Source organism: Ambystoma mexicanum, chromosome 12 (genome assembly GCF_040938575.1).
Source record: "Ambystoma mexicanum isolate Mex_15411 chromosome 12, UKY_AmexF1_1, whole genome shotgun sequence".
Taxonomy (NCBI): Eukaryota; Metazoa; Chordata; class Amphibia; order Caudata; family Ambystomatidae; genus Ambystoma; species Ambystoma mexicanum.
Genome location: NC_090936.1, coordinates 830,220,673 through 830,236,742, shown reverse-complemented (window position 1 = coordinate 830,236,742; position 16,070 = coordinate 830,220,673). Strand labels below are relative to the sequence as shown.

The 16,070-nt window shown below is 46.0% G+C and overlaps 1 protein-coding gene across 2 annotated transcripts in view; it reads left to right on the top strand.

Annotated features, from left to right (window-relative positions):
* Nucleotides 1–16,070, top strand: part of LRRIQ1 (leucine rich repeats and IQ motif containing 1) — a 2,234,608-nt gene that overhangs the window by 1,779,206 nt on the left and 439,332 nt on the right. For both annotated transcript variants that reach the window (XM_069629324.1, XM_069629323.1), the window contains one exon: nucleotides 9,881–10,013. In XM_069629324.1, coding sequence (XP_069485425.1) covers nucleotides 9,881–10,013 — 133 coding nt within the window. The remainder of the gene's footprint in view (nucleotides 1–9,880; nucleotides 10,014–16,070) is intronic.

Here is a 16,070-nt window from a genome sequence, read left to right as displayed (position 1 = left end):
TGCACCTGTTCCTGCCGAAATAAATCAACCGCAAATAACAGGACCACTTCTGGCCACAAGTCTAAAGTTCTTTGCAACCCAGTCAAATGCTGCAAGCTTAAGTCATGGTATCCATCATTTAGGAATTCACTACCTTCAAAATAGTTTACTTGTTGCTTTGACATGAGAGCACCCCCATTCCAAGATGATTGTGACAGAGTCCAAAATATAGGGAGAGAGCTCTCATGAACAGTTAAGTATCAAGTCAACATATGTACTATTGTTTTTAGCCCTGCAAGGTTGTATTAAAACAGTTAACATAATACTTATACTCTTACGTCCCGTCCCCTTTCCTCCATACTGCCTGGGCATCCCTTCCAAGGGACGGGAGACGGAACCTTTTTCACCAGAAAAAAACCTTCTTCCCCTTTAAATTTAGAGGCACGCTGGAGCGCGGCCCACAGAGCATGCGCTGGCCGACTCTGCTGCCGCACCCCACGCCTCTTTTCCGCGTCGATGGGAACGGGACAAATTCACCAGTGGTCCTTGGTTTGGCTTCGGCCATGTAAGTCCACACACGGATACTTATTCTCTTTATCTTCTTTTTGTCTTTTATCATTCAGGCACTCGGTCCTTAGGTCCCACGCTCCTCCCCGGCGCATGTTGACTTCCACAGGGTTCAGCAGGTGTCCATCCTGCAACAGACTCTTCCCAACTGCAGACCCCCACTCCCTCTGCCTACGTTGCCTTGGCCCAGAACCCGGTTGGCAAGCTTGTTCAGCGCGTGGCTCGCTGTCCTTGAAAGCGCTGAAGAACACACTAGCCAGGGGGGGGGGGGCTCTTCCAGAAGTCGCCTCCAGAGGACCTTAAGAACTTCATCAAACATTGAACCAAGCCCAAGGTAGGGCCAATATTCTCCATTGCACCCCGTAAGGGAGACTCCTTCCCAGGGACTCTCCCACGCAGGAGGGACCGTCCAGGTCCTTCTACCAGCACGTGCACCAAGGTTGCTACAGCTACTGGCCTCCGGGCCGAGGGATCCTCAGATCCTCCCGGTGACAGTGTTGAGGGACCGGAAGGTTCTTTTATCAGGTCTTCACCTGAGTGGCTCCACCCTTGTATTGCCCTAATATCCGCAATACGTCTGAGGGGGTGCCTAAACGCAGCTCTACCGACCCCCGGCCCGAGGGTGTCACACCTACCGGGCCTAGGCATGAGAAGCAGGGTAGGCCTTGTGATCCACATGCAAGAATCTTGGAGAAGGCTGGGCCCAGCAGGCCGAGCAACACGTCGCAGGCACGTGGCAGGCAGCTCGACAAAATGGCCACTGCGCCAGACAGTGGCACCTGTCCGACGCCCCTCCAGGAATTCGACGAAGAACGACTGTCAAGGTGGGGCTGGCCTCAACCAGGTATGTGGCCTACAGCCTCCCCCTCTTTTGCACAGGGCAGCTTTCCTTTGCCTCCATATGAGCAGGGTACGCAGCGGATCCAGTAGCTCCCCGCTACCCCATCAGCACCCCCTGCCACCTCCTTGGCCAGTGAAGAGGGTTTTTTCGAGAGGTTCCTCTGTCTCATGAAGTCACCTCAGATCCGGGTTATCCTCAATGACGCCATTACCTCAACTACTCTTCCTCCTCCACAGGATCCCCCTGATCCACAGGATACGGATGAGGGGGAGGATCCAGACACACTATCCTCAGCCAGGGCCTTCCACAAACGTCTTGTGAGCTGGCGGAGTATCTGGTCCTACCCCAACCCAATGTCGAGCAACCGGCAGAGGGCGGTCCTGTCAGAGGTCCTCACGCGATGCCCCTCTGCTAAAACGGAGATTCCACTGCAAACTGATGTAGTCTCCCTGACCAAGAAGGGCTGGCTTAAACCTCACTCAGCCCAGCCGGTCAGTCGAAGCTTGGACGCCAAGTACGGGCAGGTGGAGGGGTATTCGCTCTTGCTTTCGGCCCATCCTCAGCCATACTCCTCGGTGATCGCTCCCGCATCACTATACTCCAAGCCTCAGTCTTCCTAACCCTCCTCCCCTGCGGCGCTGCTAGGCAAGGAGGAGAAGTTCTTGGAAGCGTATGGCAAGAAGCTCTATTCCAACGCGTCCTTGCATCTTCGTCAGGCCAACGCTGCCGCCATGCTCCTTGCCACCAACAAAGTATAATAGCAGGAAATTGCAGACTTCCTCCCGGAACTCCCCACTCAGAGCCAATGACACTTTAAGGCAGGGCTAGCAGAGGCCAAGCTGGTGGCGCATGACCTCATGGAATCCACTGTGTCCCATATTGACACCTCTGGCCGTGCCATCTGTATCGCCATGGACATGAGACGGACAGCCTGACTCCGGGCAGCAAAATTCAACCCAGACGTCCAGGAATGCATATAAGATCTACCGTTCGAGGGGGGACCTCTTCCGCTCCTCCACGGACGAAGAGCTGGACAAAAAGAAAAACAGCTCACAAACGGCCAAGTCTTTATCCATCCTGACAAAGACCACGCCCAAATTGTACACCCAATCTCAGCAGCGCTCCGACAGAGGTCGTATGTACGGAGGGTTCCGCAGCTTCCATGAACAGAAATCCAGGCAGCCGGACCGCTTGCCGTCTCAGAACCGGTGGAAGCAACAAAAAGGGGGTGGAGGGAGTAAGGGCTTTTTCCAGTCCCCCTCCTCCGCGACAGCCTCCGAGGGAAAGAAGGCATGGCACGCCCCTTTGGATTCACGTGTCTCCAGTTGGGAGCAGGCTTGCTCTTCACGCACATTTCTGTTGCCAGAATTTCACAGACCCATGGATCCTCTCCTTAGTAACCACAGGGTACCAGTTCCCTATCCCAGCCTCTCCTCTCTCCTCCCCTCCACTCCCACAGGTTGGGACAGCAACTCTTTTGGCAGAGATCCGGTCGCTCGTAGAGAGCCAGGCAGTGGAGGAAGTCCCAGCCTCCAGGCGAGGATTGGGCTTTTACTCCAGGATTTTCACCATTCAGAAGAAGAACCAGGCGGGCCTGAGAGTTGTGCTGGACCTTTCCACCCTCAACCTCTACTTACCCCTGCAAAAATTCAAGAGGGTTACGCCAGCTTTTATAGCGGTGACGCTGTGCAAGGGACACTGGATGTGCTACCTGGATCAGAAGGACACGTACTTACACGTCCCGATTTGGCAGCCCCATCGTTCTTTCCTATGGTTCATGATCATGAGCTACCATTTTCAATGCAAGGTCCTTCCTTTTGGCCTCAACTCAGCCCCCAGGGTCTTAACCAGACTCATGAATATGGTGGCAGCCCTCCGCAGACGCAGGGCCCTACATCTACCCATACATCGACGACTGGTTTGTCAGGGCTACATCTCCGGAAGCCATTCACCACTCTTCCCATGACCTTATGAACACACTGCACAATATGGGCTTCTCGCTCAATCTCAAGAAGTCACAGCTGCAGCCCACGCAGACACTGACATTCTTGGGTCTCATCTGGGACACGTGCTCCGAGTAGGTATTTCCATCGGAGGACACGATCTCGGCCATCAAGAGGGCTACCACCCACTTCCTAAGCAGAGAGTTGACCTCGAGATGGTGGTACCAGCATCTCCTGGGTGTCTTGGTGGCGGTCCTATTAACTGCCCCACACACAAGATTGAAGATGAGGAGGATTCAGCTGCACTTCACTGCCTCATGGAACCAGGAGCTGGGCTCTCAATCCGAAATGATCAACATTTCACCATTGCCCCACCCGGACCTAGCATGGTGGTCCAGGTACTGCAACCTACGAAGGGTCAAGCCCTTTCGGCAGCCCACCCCGCAGGCCACCATCACCACAGAATCCTCCCTCGAGGGCTGGGGAGCCACCCTGGACGATCTCTTGGTCCACAGGACCTGGACTCAACAGGAGCAGGAATACCACAGCAACTGGTTAGAGCTGAATGCCATCTGGCTAGCGCTCAGAGCATTCCTACCACTTCTAAAGGGCAAGGTTATCCTCATTCAGACAGACAACTCGACCAGCATGTACTATGTCAATAAGCAGGGAGTCACCAGATGCCCTCCTCTGTGCAGACTGGCGATCAGCATGTGGGAGTGGAACCTGGAAAATGACATCTACCTCACGGCAGTCCACCTTCCGGGGGAATCCAACCTGGAGGCAGACAGGCTCAGCAGGTAATTACGCGTGGCAGCTAAATGCCTTGTTATTCAGGCGATCGTCAACAGGTGCGGTCATTCCCAGGTGGATCTCTTTGCCACTTGGCACAACAAGACGTGTCCTCAGTTCGCCTCCTGGCAGGGACAGGGTCCCGGCTCCCTGGGCGATGCATTTCGGCTTCAGTTGATGGCATGACGGCCTACGCCTTGCTGCCCACTCCGCTGATCCACAGAGTGATTTGCAAGATCAAGCAGTCTCACCAACTCAACATCATTCTAATAGCTCCATGGTGGCTGGCAAGGCCATGGTTTTCGGAGCAGCTCAGCCTCTTGGAGGTGCCTCTGATTCACCTCCCGACGGTTCCAGCACATCTTCTGGCACAGCAGGGGGGCAAGGTCATCCACCCCGCACCACAGAAGCTAGCCCTCACATTGTGGTCCCTGAGCAGGTAACGCTGAGGCACCTCAGCCTCTCACAGGCTAATCTGGAAATCATACAGGGCGCAAGGAGCAAGGCTACCAGGGCCCATTATAAAAGCAAATGGACCAGATTCTGTCACTGGGCAGACTCTAAGGAAATCGATCCCCTGGCATATACTTTGGACGATGTGCTCTCCTTTTCGGCACACCTCGCCCACTATGGCGTACAGGTTGACACTTGCAGTGCATACCTTGCATCCATCAGAGCTTACAGGAACTCAGAAGAGGAGATCTTCTCCTCCTCTAATCCTATCGTCAAGAAACATTTGACGGGACTCGCAAAGGCTCTTCCCGCCCGTCAAGAGGCCGCACCCTGTGTGGGACCTCAACATAATCTTGGCCGCCCTGCCACACAAACCGTTCAAGCCTATGGCATCCGCGGACATCGTGCTGGTCACCATGAAGAGGGCCCTACTAGTCAGACTCACCTCGGCTCGTAGAGTCAGCGAAATCCAGGCGCTGGTCGCCTCGGAACCACATCACAAGGACAATCACAAGGACAAAGTAGTCCTGCGGACACACCCAGCGTTTCTGCCGAAGGTGCTGTCTGCTTTCCACTTAAACGAGGAAATAGTCCTTCCTATGTTTTTTGCCGATCCCAAGGACGATGCACTGCCTGGATGTCTGGCGTGCCCTGAAATTTTACTTGGACAGGACCAGGCTATCAGGCCTCCAAGGCTTCCATATCCCACTGGATGGTCTCGGCCATCAAAGAGGCATACGAGGGCCAGCACAAACCGATTCCGGCCAACATGCATGCCCACGCAGTCAGGGCCAAGGCAACAGCCATCGCATTCCAGCGCCATGTCCCTTGGCAAGTCATAAGCAAGACGGCCACTTAGGCCACTCCCTCGGCTTTCTGCAAGCATTACTGTTTGGATGCCGGCTCTAGATTGGATACGGCTTTCTGACAGGCGGTTCTCAGGAACCTATTTGCTTAAGGAGGGTCTCCTCTTTACCCTGGGGCTACATTCAGGTGACGGGATATATGAGTAATTATAAGTTACTCTTAGTCCATAGTCCCCTTTCCTCCATACGTCCCACAAACCTCCCCCCTAATAACACTGGTGTCATTGGGCAATATTAATACTATTGTCAACGCGTCAATGGGGACTGAGGTGTGGCGCCCGAGGGCAGAGTCGGGGCAGCACATGCTCCCTGGGCCGCGCCCCTGCGTGCCTCTAAATTTAAAGGGGAAGAAGATTCTTTCTGGTGAAAAAGGTTCCGTCTCCCGTTCCTTGGAAGGGACGCCCATGCAGTATGGAGGAAAGGGGACTATGGACTAAAAGTACGTTAGTCACTACGGTGAGTAACTTATAATTTCTTCTCCACTCACCCATCCACTATTTCTGAGTTCAACTAAGCAAGATTTATGTCAAGAAATGTTAACCAGAAAAAATTATCATCCGGAGTCTCTGGTGCAGATAACAAAGTACCCTCTTATTTTACCTATGGTGAGAAATTTAAAAACTGCCGACAGCCATCCCTGTTGGCATGTTACACACACCATATTTGCTTTCTCAAGACTGTAAACCATGAATGCCATACACAGCTGTCTTTAAAATGGCACTGCCCTTCATGCTTTGCGCATCGTGCAAATCTGTGGAATTGAATTAATATTGGTATTGGAACGAATAGCCCTGAAAATTACAAAATCATGTACTTTATTTACAAATGTTTGTCACAAATATTTCTTTTTATTCCCTTTCTTTTTTCTGAAATGGTTAAAATTGCAATTGATTGACAACCAAATGCTACATTTAAATTTGATTTTACTATTGAATAACACCAAAGAAAGACATAGAATTAAGCACCCACACAGGTTATGCCTCAGAGTGCATTGTGGAACCTGTATTTCTTACTATTGGTCAAGTTCTTCATATTCTCCAACTTTTCTCTGAAACTAAGATACCTATATCATATTTGTTGAGAGACAGATGAATACGTCACTCATTGCGTCTGCCCCGCCCCTTCGTCCATACCATAGAAAATAGAGAAGTACGTCATTCATGGTGTTGGCTCCGTCCTTGCCTAAATATCAAGTACGAGAGCTGATTCTCACTATGGCAACCCTACCAACCTTATTCTGGAACCATTGAAGAAAAGATGAATTTTCAGACCCAAGAAGATGTGAACCTGCTGTAATTGTATAGAATGAGATCAAGTGACATCACTGCTAGACTGACACACGTAGGTGCATGAGACACAAATTAGATATGCCTTAAAGCTACACAAACACTAGGTCAAAACTCGCATTTAGATAAGAAGGTTACCTGCATTCAATAGGCACTACAAACATATCATAATTAATGTATACCCCTAAAAACAAGACACATAAGAATATATATGAAGCTTGCTTAACGCATAAGAGTAACAGGAACGAGCGGCCATTTTGGAGTAAATGGATAGTGCCGCTAGACTAGAGTGAATGGAGAATCCAGGGGCGCCTCAAAGCTGCAGAGAAATTCAGTTAGCTGAATTAGCTGAAACATAAACCTGCACAGCTGAGACAGGGGCTACGCGGCCCCCTTCCAAGGTTACTGCATGAATGGGAGGGTCAGCCAGCCATAAAGTAGAACAGAAAATAACAATTCCTAAGCGCAAGACATATTTCTCTTAGATTAAGTAAAAGAACAAAGAACCTTCAAATACCGGGTGCCGACTAATTAAAAGCTTGAAACTGCACAAAGAATAACTCGATCAAGTGTCTAAAGGCAGAGAAGGATTATAGCACACATATTAATAGGTCAATTCATGGTAAAAGCCCAGTAAAATAATTTAAAATGTGGTCTCCTCATACGTGACTCGCGGTTAAAGAGCTATTGTCCACTCATTAACACCAGACACAGATGTGCACTTGCCTTAACTCCCTTAAAGTTCTCAGAAACAAAAATGCCAAACGAGGCCAAGTTCAAAGTTAAAAAGCCCTGGCTTGTGGCATAGGTACTCAGGGATGGTATCTCAGTAATTGGAAAAGCGGATCCTTGGTATCTGTCCCCCAATATGTTGCTCATATGCTGATGACCTGCCAAATGTCCAAGCTTGGTGAAGTCCCTACCAACCAATCATTACTCTGAAAATGCTGTCTCGCAACTGCTGCATAAGCCAATTATTTATTATGTGATGATGTAGTTCTTACTCTATCACTTTAGAGGTGGTGTGGTCCGAGGTGCGCCTACCACAGTTGTATAACCTGTGAAAACACTGACCAGTATAAGATCTATATGTAGACAAATTCCCACCACCAAACCCACCTTCCCGTAGGTTTTTGTAAATGCAATGTGAATTATGACGCATTTATTTTATTATGAACTGATGTTGGACATGAAAATCGTTGAGAATCGTGGAGACGTCTAGTGTTTACTGCTGTCACTGTTGTATGCTGATTTTTAATAAAACAGACCTTTGTCAATTACCTTGACTCTTTTACTGGGCCCAACATTTTTTGCCTGTCCTTTCCGCTTAAAACCAGGGATTTTTAGCCCATCCGTTGCATATTTAAACACCAAGTGGGCCGTATTCGAAAAAAGACCGGGCGTTCCTTCTCTGTTGGCTCAGCACCCTCCAGACGTGGTGCCTCGCTCACTTCAATTCCTGCATAGTGGTACATCACTACACTAATTTCCGCACACAGCTGATAAGTGTGGATACAAACATGGTATCACTGCACGCAGCGAAAAATCATTATAGGGGAAAGTAGTCCCACATGCTGCTAGGAAATAAAGCATTGCATGAGGCTTAGCTTCGCAAACGGAACAAAGCACTTTTACTCGTTCCCTCAGCTACGTACGTTATTTTCGGGTTCAGAGTGTAATGGGGGCGCCCCCGTTTTTGCATTCAGGGCTGCCGTTTTGTGTCTGCTGAATAGCACTGTAACAGCAGGGTAATGCCAGAAAGTCAGTGCCTTGTGCCAAGAAGGTAAGTGTGCACACTTGTCTGAAGGCTGCATTTCACCAGCCAGCCCACAAATGTCCCCACGATAGATAACATTGAGATCAAGGGATATGCATTTGTGAGAGTTCCTTTAGTATGTCCACTCAGTGGCGTCGCCAGGAATCAAATTTAGGGGCGGGAGGGGGGAAGGGGGACAGAGTGGCCCAAAGACAAAAGTAGGGGGGCACAGACAAAAGTAGGGGGAGAACATGGTCACTGCTCGTCTTTCGCGGGGGGCACATGGTTTCACACGGGGCCTGGCCCTCCCAGGTCCCCCCTAGCGACGCCACTGTGTCCACTTAAACAACCACACATGAATAAATCAAATACTTGGACACCAACGCCCCTCAGCCTAAGTCATGCATACATCCATACTCCACGAATGCATTCATCTATATACACCACAATACACATTTAAACAAGACAGATCTATTAGCTTTGCCAAAGCTTCTTTTAAAATGTCCCACACAATTTTGGTAAACTTAGGTGTAAACTAATAGCGCCAGATTGGCAAAACGTTTTTGGCGCAATTGAGCAGATGCCCTTACACAGCTCGTCACTTGCACCCAAAAAAGTGGCAGCCCAATTCACAAAGGGCGTCAGAATGAGTGCACCTAAGATGCGCTCATTTGGATGCCCCTTGCTCCCACTTTGCGCAAATAAGGGCGCAGTTCTGGGATTTTTAAAGTACATCCCGAATTCACAAATTGAATGCACTTGGAAATTCCCAGAAACGAGGGTCTTACCCCTGCAAAACAAGGTCTTTTCGTTTTTTTCTGTGTTTGAAGTGTGACAGCTGAGTTTTAAGATGTGACTGTCAAAATAGTATTTCCAACCCCCAAAACGGGGATGGAAATTAGTTTTTCTTTTCTCTTTCATTTTATAGAGCCGGGCCCTTTAAACGGCCTGCTTCGGTGAAATGTGCTGCCAGCAACCACGTGGTTGCTGGGGACCAGTCATAGAATTATGCAAGGTAGCTCACGCCAGACACTTAAGTATGCAAGGGGGCTGGAGAGTGCATCTTTGCGCTATTGTCCAGTCCCTTCTGAAATTCTCAGGTCGCCTTTGAGAGTTAGGAGACCTGAGCATTTCAGCAATAAGCGCAAATTAAAGGAGTGCATTCTCTGTGCTCCTTTCATTTTCGCTTTTATTTGAGAATCTGGCACAAAGTCTTTTGATTGTCCTTCTTGGCACGGTGTTTCATTTGGTAGCTTGGAACTGCTAAGGGATGCAGATGGCAACTGCTTAAGCAGAATGTTTTTAATGTATTGATTGTTATTAATGTTTTTTTTCCATGCCTAACTTTCTTATCTGAACTATTCTGTAGCTATAAAATATGACGATTCTTTCCACAGGTAGGGAAGAAGAATTTGCCTGCTCGGATAAGGTTCCATCAGAAAAAATTGAGAGAAGTAAAGAACTTACATACCAGTGGCTTCACACTCAATGCGGAGATCACGAAGCAACCAGTTCCAGAATTATGAAATGGTGAGGTCATTCCCATTTAAGTTTGATTCTGTCATCTGTAGCCTGGCCATGGGGACTAGCATTTTATGGCCAGTTCCTAGTGCATTTCATTCCCTTGTTTCCAGAGACTGTAGTACACTATCGGTCCACCTTATTGCATTAGATACATTGCTCTAGTTCTAGTGTACTTAACTGATTCATATTAAGTTTAAAACATATTCAACCAACAGTTGAAGGCAAGGAACAAAACGTATTACAACTCATGTATTTTAAATCCAGTATAACGAGGCATCTCTGTCTGCAACAAAAGTCAAAGGTAAATTACAGCTTACAGCAACTCTTTTGGGAGAGGTAGCCTCACATCCAGATTGTTTTATGTTATGTATTAACAAGGTGAGAGCATCAGATGACTAAACCAAATCTTTCACTTATATACCAGGCATTGGTCAAACCAAGAGTTTTGGCTTTTGAAAGCCACCCAGGTTCATTGCAGAAGGACAGCGGATGCAGGCGACATGGCCCAAGTAATGAATGCCACTTTTCCAAAGATTGGCATCACGTTTTGGAGAAGTTCCACCATTACCAAGTATTCTTATCAACAGTTGCTAGGAAACGTGCACCATTGCCAGGGATTGCTATCAAATGCCCTGTTACTAATTCGATTGTAATGGGCTCGCATGACATTTGCATATTTTGCCCCATTGGCAAGGATTGCCACCAAATACCTGTGAGCTGGTACCGTTCCTGAGGAATGGCATGAACTGCCTAGGTTCTTGCACTATTGCTAATGATTGCCATCAAATGCACCAGTACGTGCTGCATTGTTAAGGGCTCAAATCTAATACCTTGTAACTTGGCCTATTACCAAAGATTACCATCGAACACCAAGTTATTTGTGACATTTCCAAGTAAATCCATCAAATGCCAAGCTGGTTGTTCCATTGCAAAGATTTGCCATAAAATACCCATAATCTTCCCTGTTTCCAACAAGTTAACTAAGATAACAAACAATACCTCACTCGCGAACTCATGCTGTATGAGACTTCGAACTATAGTTGCCGAAGTGCAAAGCATGGTCAGGACCAGACAAACTGAGCCTCATGTTACGCTACAGGGGTTGAGGCTAAACTGGGATGTGAAAATATGGACCCCAGGCATTCGTTGAAGGGACTAAATAAAAACAGCAATAGGTTTGCTCATTGCATCGTCTCGGGAGGATAGCTCAGGAGAAACGTGCTCTCCTTGGAAGCAACACGACACAGAGCAACACAGGTTCGATCCCCATGTCCGCGCTTAGAAACCTCTGGGTATTAAGCGCGTTATAAATAACCTATCATATCATATTATATCATAGAAAAAAGTATTGCTCAGACACAGATTCAACTCCCCATTCATGCTAGAAGCTGGCATATGGTCAAATTCACATGTAAACCTGAGCAAAATGATTGGCCTGGAAAAAGAGCTGCTAAATATGGGATGACCAAACTAATCTATCTATTAATGGTATATGGAATATTTGATATGCAAATGAGAATCCGTTTGTGAAAATGTGAATAGAATACCGCAATGAAAATTGCTTTATGGGAGAATGGAAAATTCACATGTAATAACAGGTCTGCAGGGCATTTTGTTAAACTACTGGTGCATATTGTTGTTCTAAATGCTGCAATGCAGTGCTAATGTTCACCCAGTACTCAGATTGTCAATTTTAAATGTTTCATACCTAAAAATGTAGGACAAAGCACGTAATCAAAACCTAGAATATCCATATACATTATTCTTTGACGGTTATCATTCCAAGATGGACAGTCTGATACACCAGTACTGTACTCTTTAAAAATATCCCTAAGTAAAACGAAAAGGGGGAAATAATACCACTGAGGGTTCCAGCCTGCTATGCATAAAATCAAAGTGCATTTTGGAACATAAGAATGACCACAGGGGTGTATATTTGACAAAAGTCTCTGTGATAAACGGTTGTATGCTTGAATCACCAACTTTGTAATGGACACAGCATTTGGTACACATTACATTTTTCACACTTACCCCAACATGAAATTATTTTCTAATATTGAACCATTTACAGATCCACACAGTCTCACATTTTGGATGTGAGGATAGAATTGCTGCAACATCAAACCCTCTGTTGTGGCTATTGGCATAATGTTTGCCGAGTCTGAGGGTAATGATGGCTGTGCATATGCTCATTTCTCAATGCACAGTGTGACTATCCTCCAGATGGCGTCTTTTGTCCCCAGAAGGGAGCCGCTTTCCCTGGGGCTAGGGCGGTGCAGCCACTAACAAATAGTCCCGTAGGGGTGTGTGGTGAATCTAGCGATGTCACCACTCCCTCTGTGAGGAAATCCTCTCCCCATGTGGCCATGGAAGATCAGCCACTACCTGACCCTGGGGGTGGTTGCTTGAGGGAGGACCATGTGGGGGTTGGGGGGTAACCCTCATGGGAGGGAAGAATATTCCAAAGTCTAGAAACGATTTATCTGCTGATACAGTCACCGATAGGTCCCAGAAGTCCAAAAATAAGTATTCCTATGGCTGTCACCTGGGGCCCACAACACTCCAAAATGGATTGGACCGCCGTTCGTATTTCCAAATGTCAAATCTCAATTACTCCAGAGCTCGTAAAACCCAGCATGGAGTAATTTGAGATTTGACTTTTGGACATACAGACGGCAGTCCGATCCATTTTGACATCCTTTGGTTGATGTTTTTGGACCCCTACTGCACGGTGTTGAAGACATTTTTAGAACAACAACGGTTTCCCCTGAAGAAAGGTCAGCCATTCAAAGGCCTATAGGACTGAAACATGTTGGGAATATGTAGTTTTATGACACATTTATTATGTGATGTTGTAATGTATTTTCACTTGTGTCTATGTATTAATTCAATGTTGGAGGTTTTATGTAAAATAGATTGATCTATATGTATTAGACCTTACCACCTTGTGTGCGAGTCAAGGGGTCTCTAAACAAAATCTAATTAAATCTATAAATTCATATATTTGTATGATTATTAATACATGATTATTTGATTCACTGAAAAAACGTTGTTAAACAGACGTTATGGTTCCAAGTAAAACCGAAAAACCCCTGAAATTTGCCAGTTATGGTAAGCTAAGCAACCATAACTCGCGCCACCACCGTGCACTGCTAAGACTAACACCCAGGACATCAAAGATGACATCACAAATGTCATTGATGACATCACTGATGACATCACATATCTGGGCCACTTGCTTTTGTTCCTTGACATATATAGGCCAGGTGGTTTTGTTCACTGGCAGTCAGAATAATACATTTAAAAAGGTGCTATATATCTAGATGTTAACCTTGTCATATGTTCTTTATGTACTTTCCTTAGGGTTTGGTCTCAGCTCATGGTGCACATACTTGGGGAAATGAGCAGGCCTCAAACACACAATTCATTTGTATACATGAAGATACACTTTAATGTCAATATTTTCTGATGATGCAGTTTCTTTCTTCCTTACTTTAGTTTCCCTGTATGTGCCTCTGATTTGTATGCATTGTGGTGCTTCATATGTATTGTTTGTACCAGCACAAGTGCTGTAAGTCTTGAATTGTTAGCTAGTTATTACATGTTTAACATTACTCAAAACTCTGATAAGGGAGCAGTCATTATTGTACTATCCAAAATTACAATATTATAAATAGTGTACTTCTCTGGTGCATGCTACAGTCATTGCCTATGTTTATATATGATTAGGTTTCTGTATTAACAACAACACTCCAATACAATAATATTGGATGAGTACATTCTTTAACAGATTAAGTAGTTCGTGATAGGTCTCCCGATCACTCCTGACATCTTGCTATCAACAATATAAACACAACTCCTTGTAGAGATTTTTCATCAAAATGTATTTCACGTGTGATGTCATCAGTGATGTCATCAATGGCATTTGTGATGTCATCTTTGATGTCCTGGGTGTTAGTCTTAGCAGTGCACGGTGGTGGTGCGAGTTATGGTTGCTTAGCTTACCATAACTGGCGAATTTCAGGGGGTTTTTGGTTTTACTTGAAACCATAACGTCCGTTTCACAAAGTTTTTTCATTTGAATTTCATAGGTTTTTATTAGTGCAACTTAACCATAATGTCCCTTTAACAAAGTTTTTTCATTGAATTTCACAGGTTTTTGCCACTGCATGCTATACTTACTAATATCATACTTACCCAATATAGCAATATTTGTGTCCAATTTCCAAAGTTTCACCTTCAACCTCTGCCATTTCACACCATCTGGAATCATTTTTAACACTTCTATACACTTCTTGCAACTGTTTCAACTAGTTTTTCATCCGTAGATGTCTACGAACATCTGTCTTCATAGCCGACCTTCCGGACAGTGCCACATGGCCATACGCTGGCGCACGGCATGATGACGTGCCTGAGAACCCATCCGCACTTCATGATAAGATCTCTGCTTGGTGGATACTTCAGAACTGCATTTTCTACTGATCTAGGAACTTCCAACTTCAAAATTTCCCTTGCAGAGCTCCAAAACCTATTCCTACTCATTATCCATTAACAAGCTAGTACACAGTACATACTTTTAGCAAAACTGCTATTTATCTTAAAATGGCATCAGCTAATGCCATCCCTCCTCCCCAAGAGCCACCACCACTGCTGTAATCAAGGAGCATGAGAAACAGTGCCCCCTAACTTAGAAATAACACACACGCAACATTTTCCCTTGTCCACCTACCCCTCCATATTATTGTTTGGTTGCTCTTCCCTCATTTCCCTCCCCACCTTTCGTTCTCGGCTCTCCTGCCAAAAAAAAATACATTCAAAACCAACAAACGACATATTCCTTTAGGAACCACCTTTCAGAGTTAAAAAATAGAACTAAAAAAAAAATGTATAGACTCCATCTACTTTATATTTCTCAGTAAAGTACATAGACTAAATAAGATTTTCCAACATTTCCATTTGCATTTTGTGCTATGCTGATGGGAATATTGTGGCGTTCATCCTCTGTTACAGGGACTGGACCGGTGGATACCGGCCCAGCATCCCAAGTTATCAGCCCAAGCGAAGCAAAGGTGGATAACGAGGTCTCTGGACCATTATCCCCCCATTCCAGCTCCTGATATGGGGGATGAAGGCCATAAGCACCCTAGGTTCCCAAAGCGGGAACCCGGGGTGCTAAAAAATAGGATTTGTCTTCCAACACCGTAGGAAGGAAAATCCTTTTCCAGGATGGCCACCAATGAAAGGGAAGGTGAGGGTTCCATACAGGGCCCCTCTTCGCTTTCCATAGCAGCCTGCAGAAGGCAAAAAGAAAACCATATGACCATATTACCACAAGCACCTTTTTCTTCCCTTTCAAATCTATCCTAATTTGGAATAACTTTAACACAAAGCCAGACCCAGGTGGACATGGCCACTTTAATCCTATCTTTTGTCCCTTGTGGTCATGGCCAGTAGCCAAATTGTCTGGATCATTACCTTATTCCATGACCCTGACAATCTGGCCACTGCCCATGGCCACAGGCTACCCCTCAGTCACTAAAGGTATACCGCTATTGTTTGTAGCTACATTATGACACTTGTCAAATAATAAAACACTGGCACATTTGCAAAACCATGCTTGTAGGTCCTTGCCAATGCTCCTTACGCAAGTTTGCTGGAAATCCACCCATGTTTTAGTTTTTCAAAAATGTCAAATGTAAACACATACAATCATCATATAACCTAGCCCCCACTTGACAAAATCCATTCAGACTTTACGAAAACATCTAAATCTAGATCTATAATCTTTTTGCAAACCTTTGTGTAGATTAAGCCTTTACAATATTTTGGGACCCCCACTCTAATTTTGCTCCCTCTCGACAGAATCCTATCCAACTTTGCAAAAACATGTATGTCTTGATCTATTATCGGTTTGCCAAATGAAGTGTAGATACGTCAAATGGCACCTCATTTATAATCCTTTACATTATTTGGGACCCCCCCCTCTAATTTTGCCCCCTCATGACAAAATCCCGCCAAACTTTGCATACTCACTCAAAATCAGCCCAGGAATATTTCATGCAG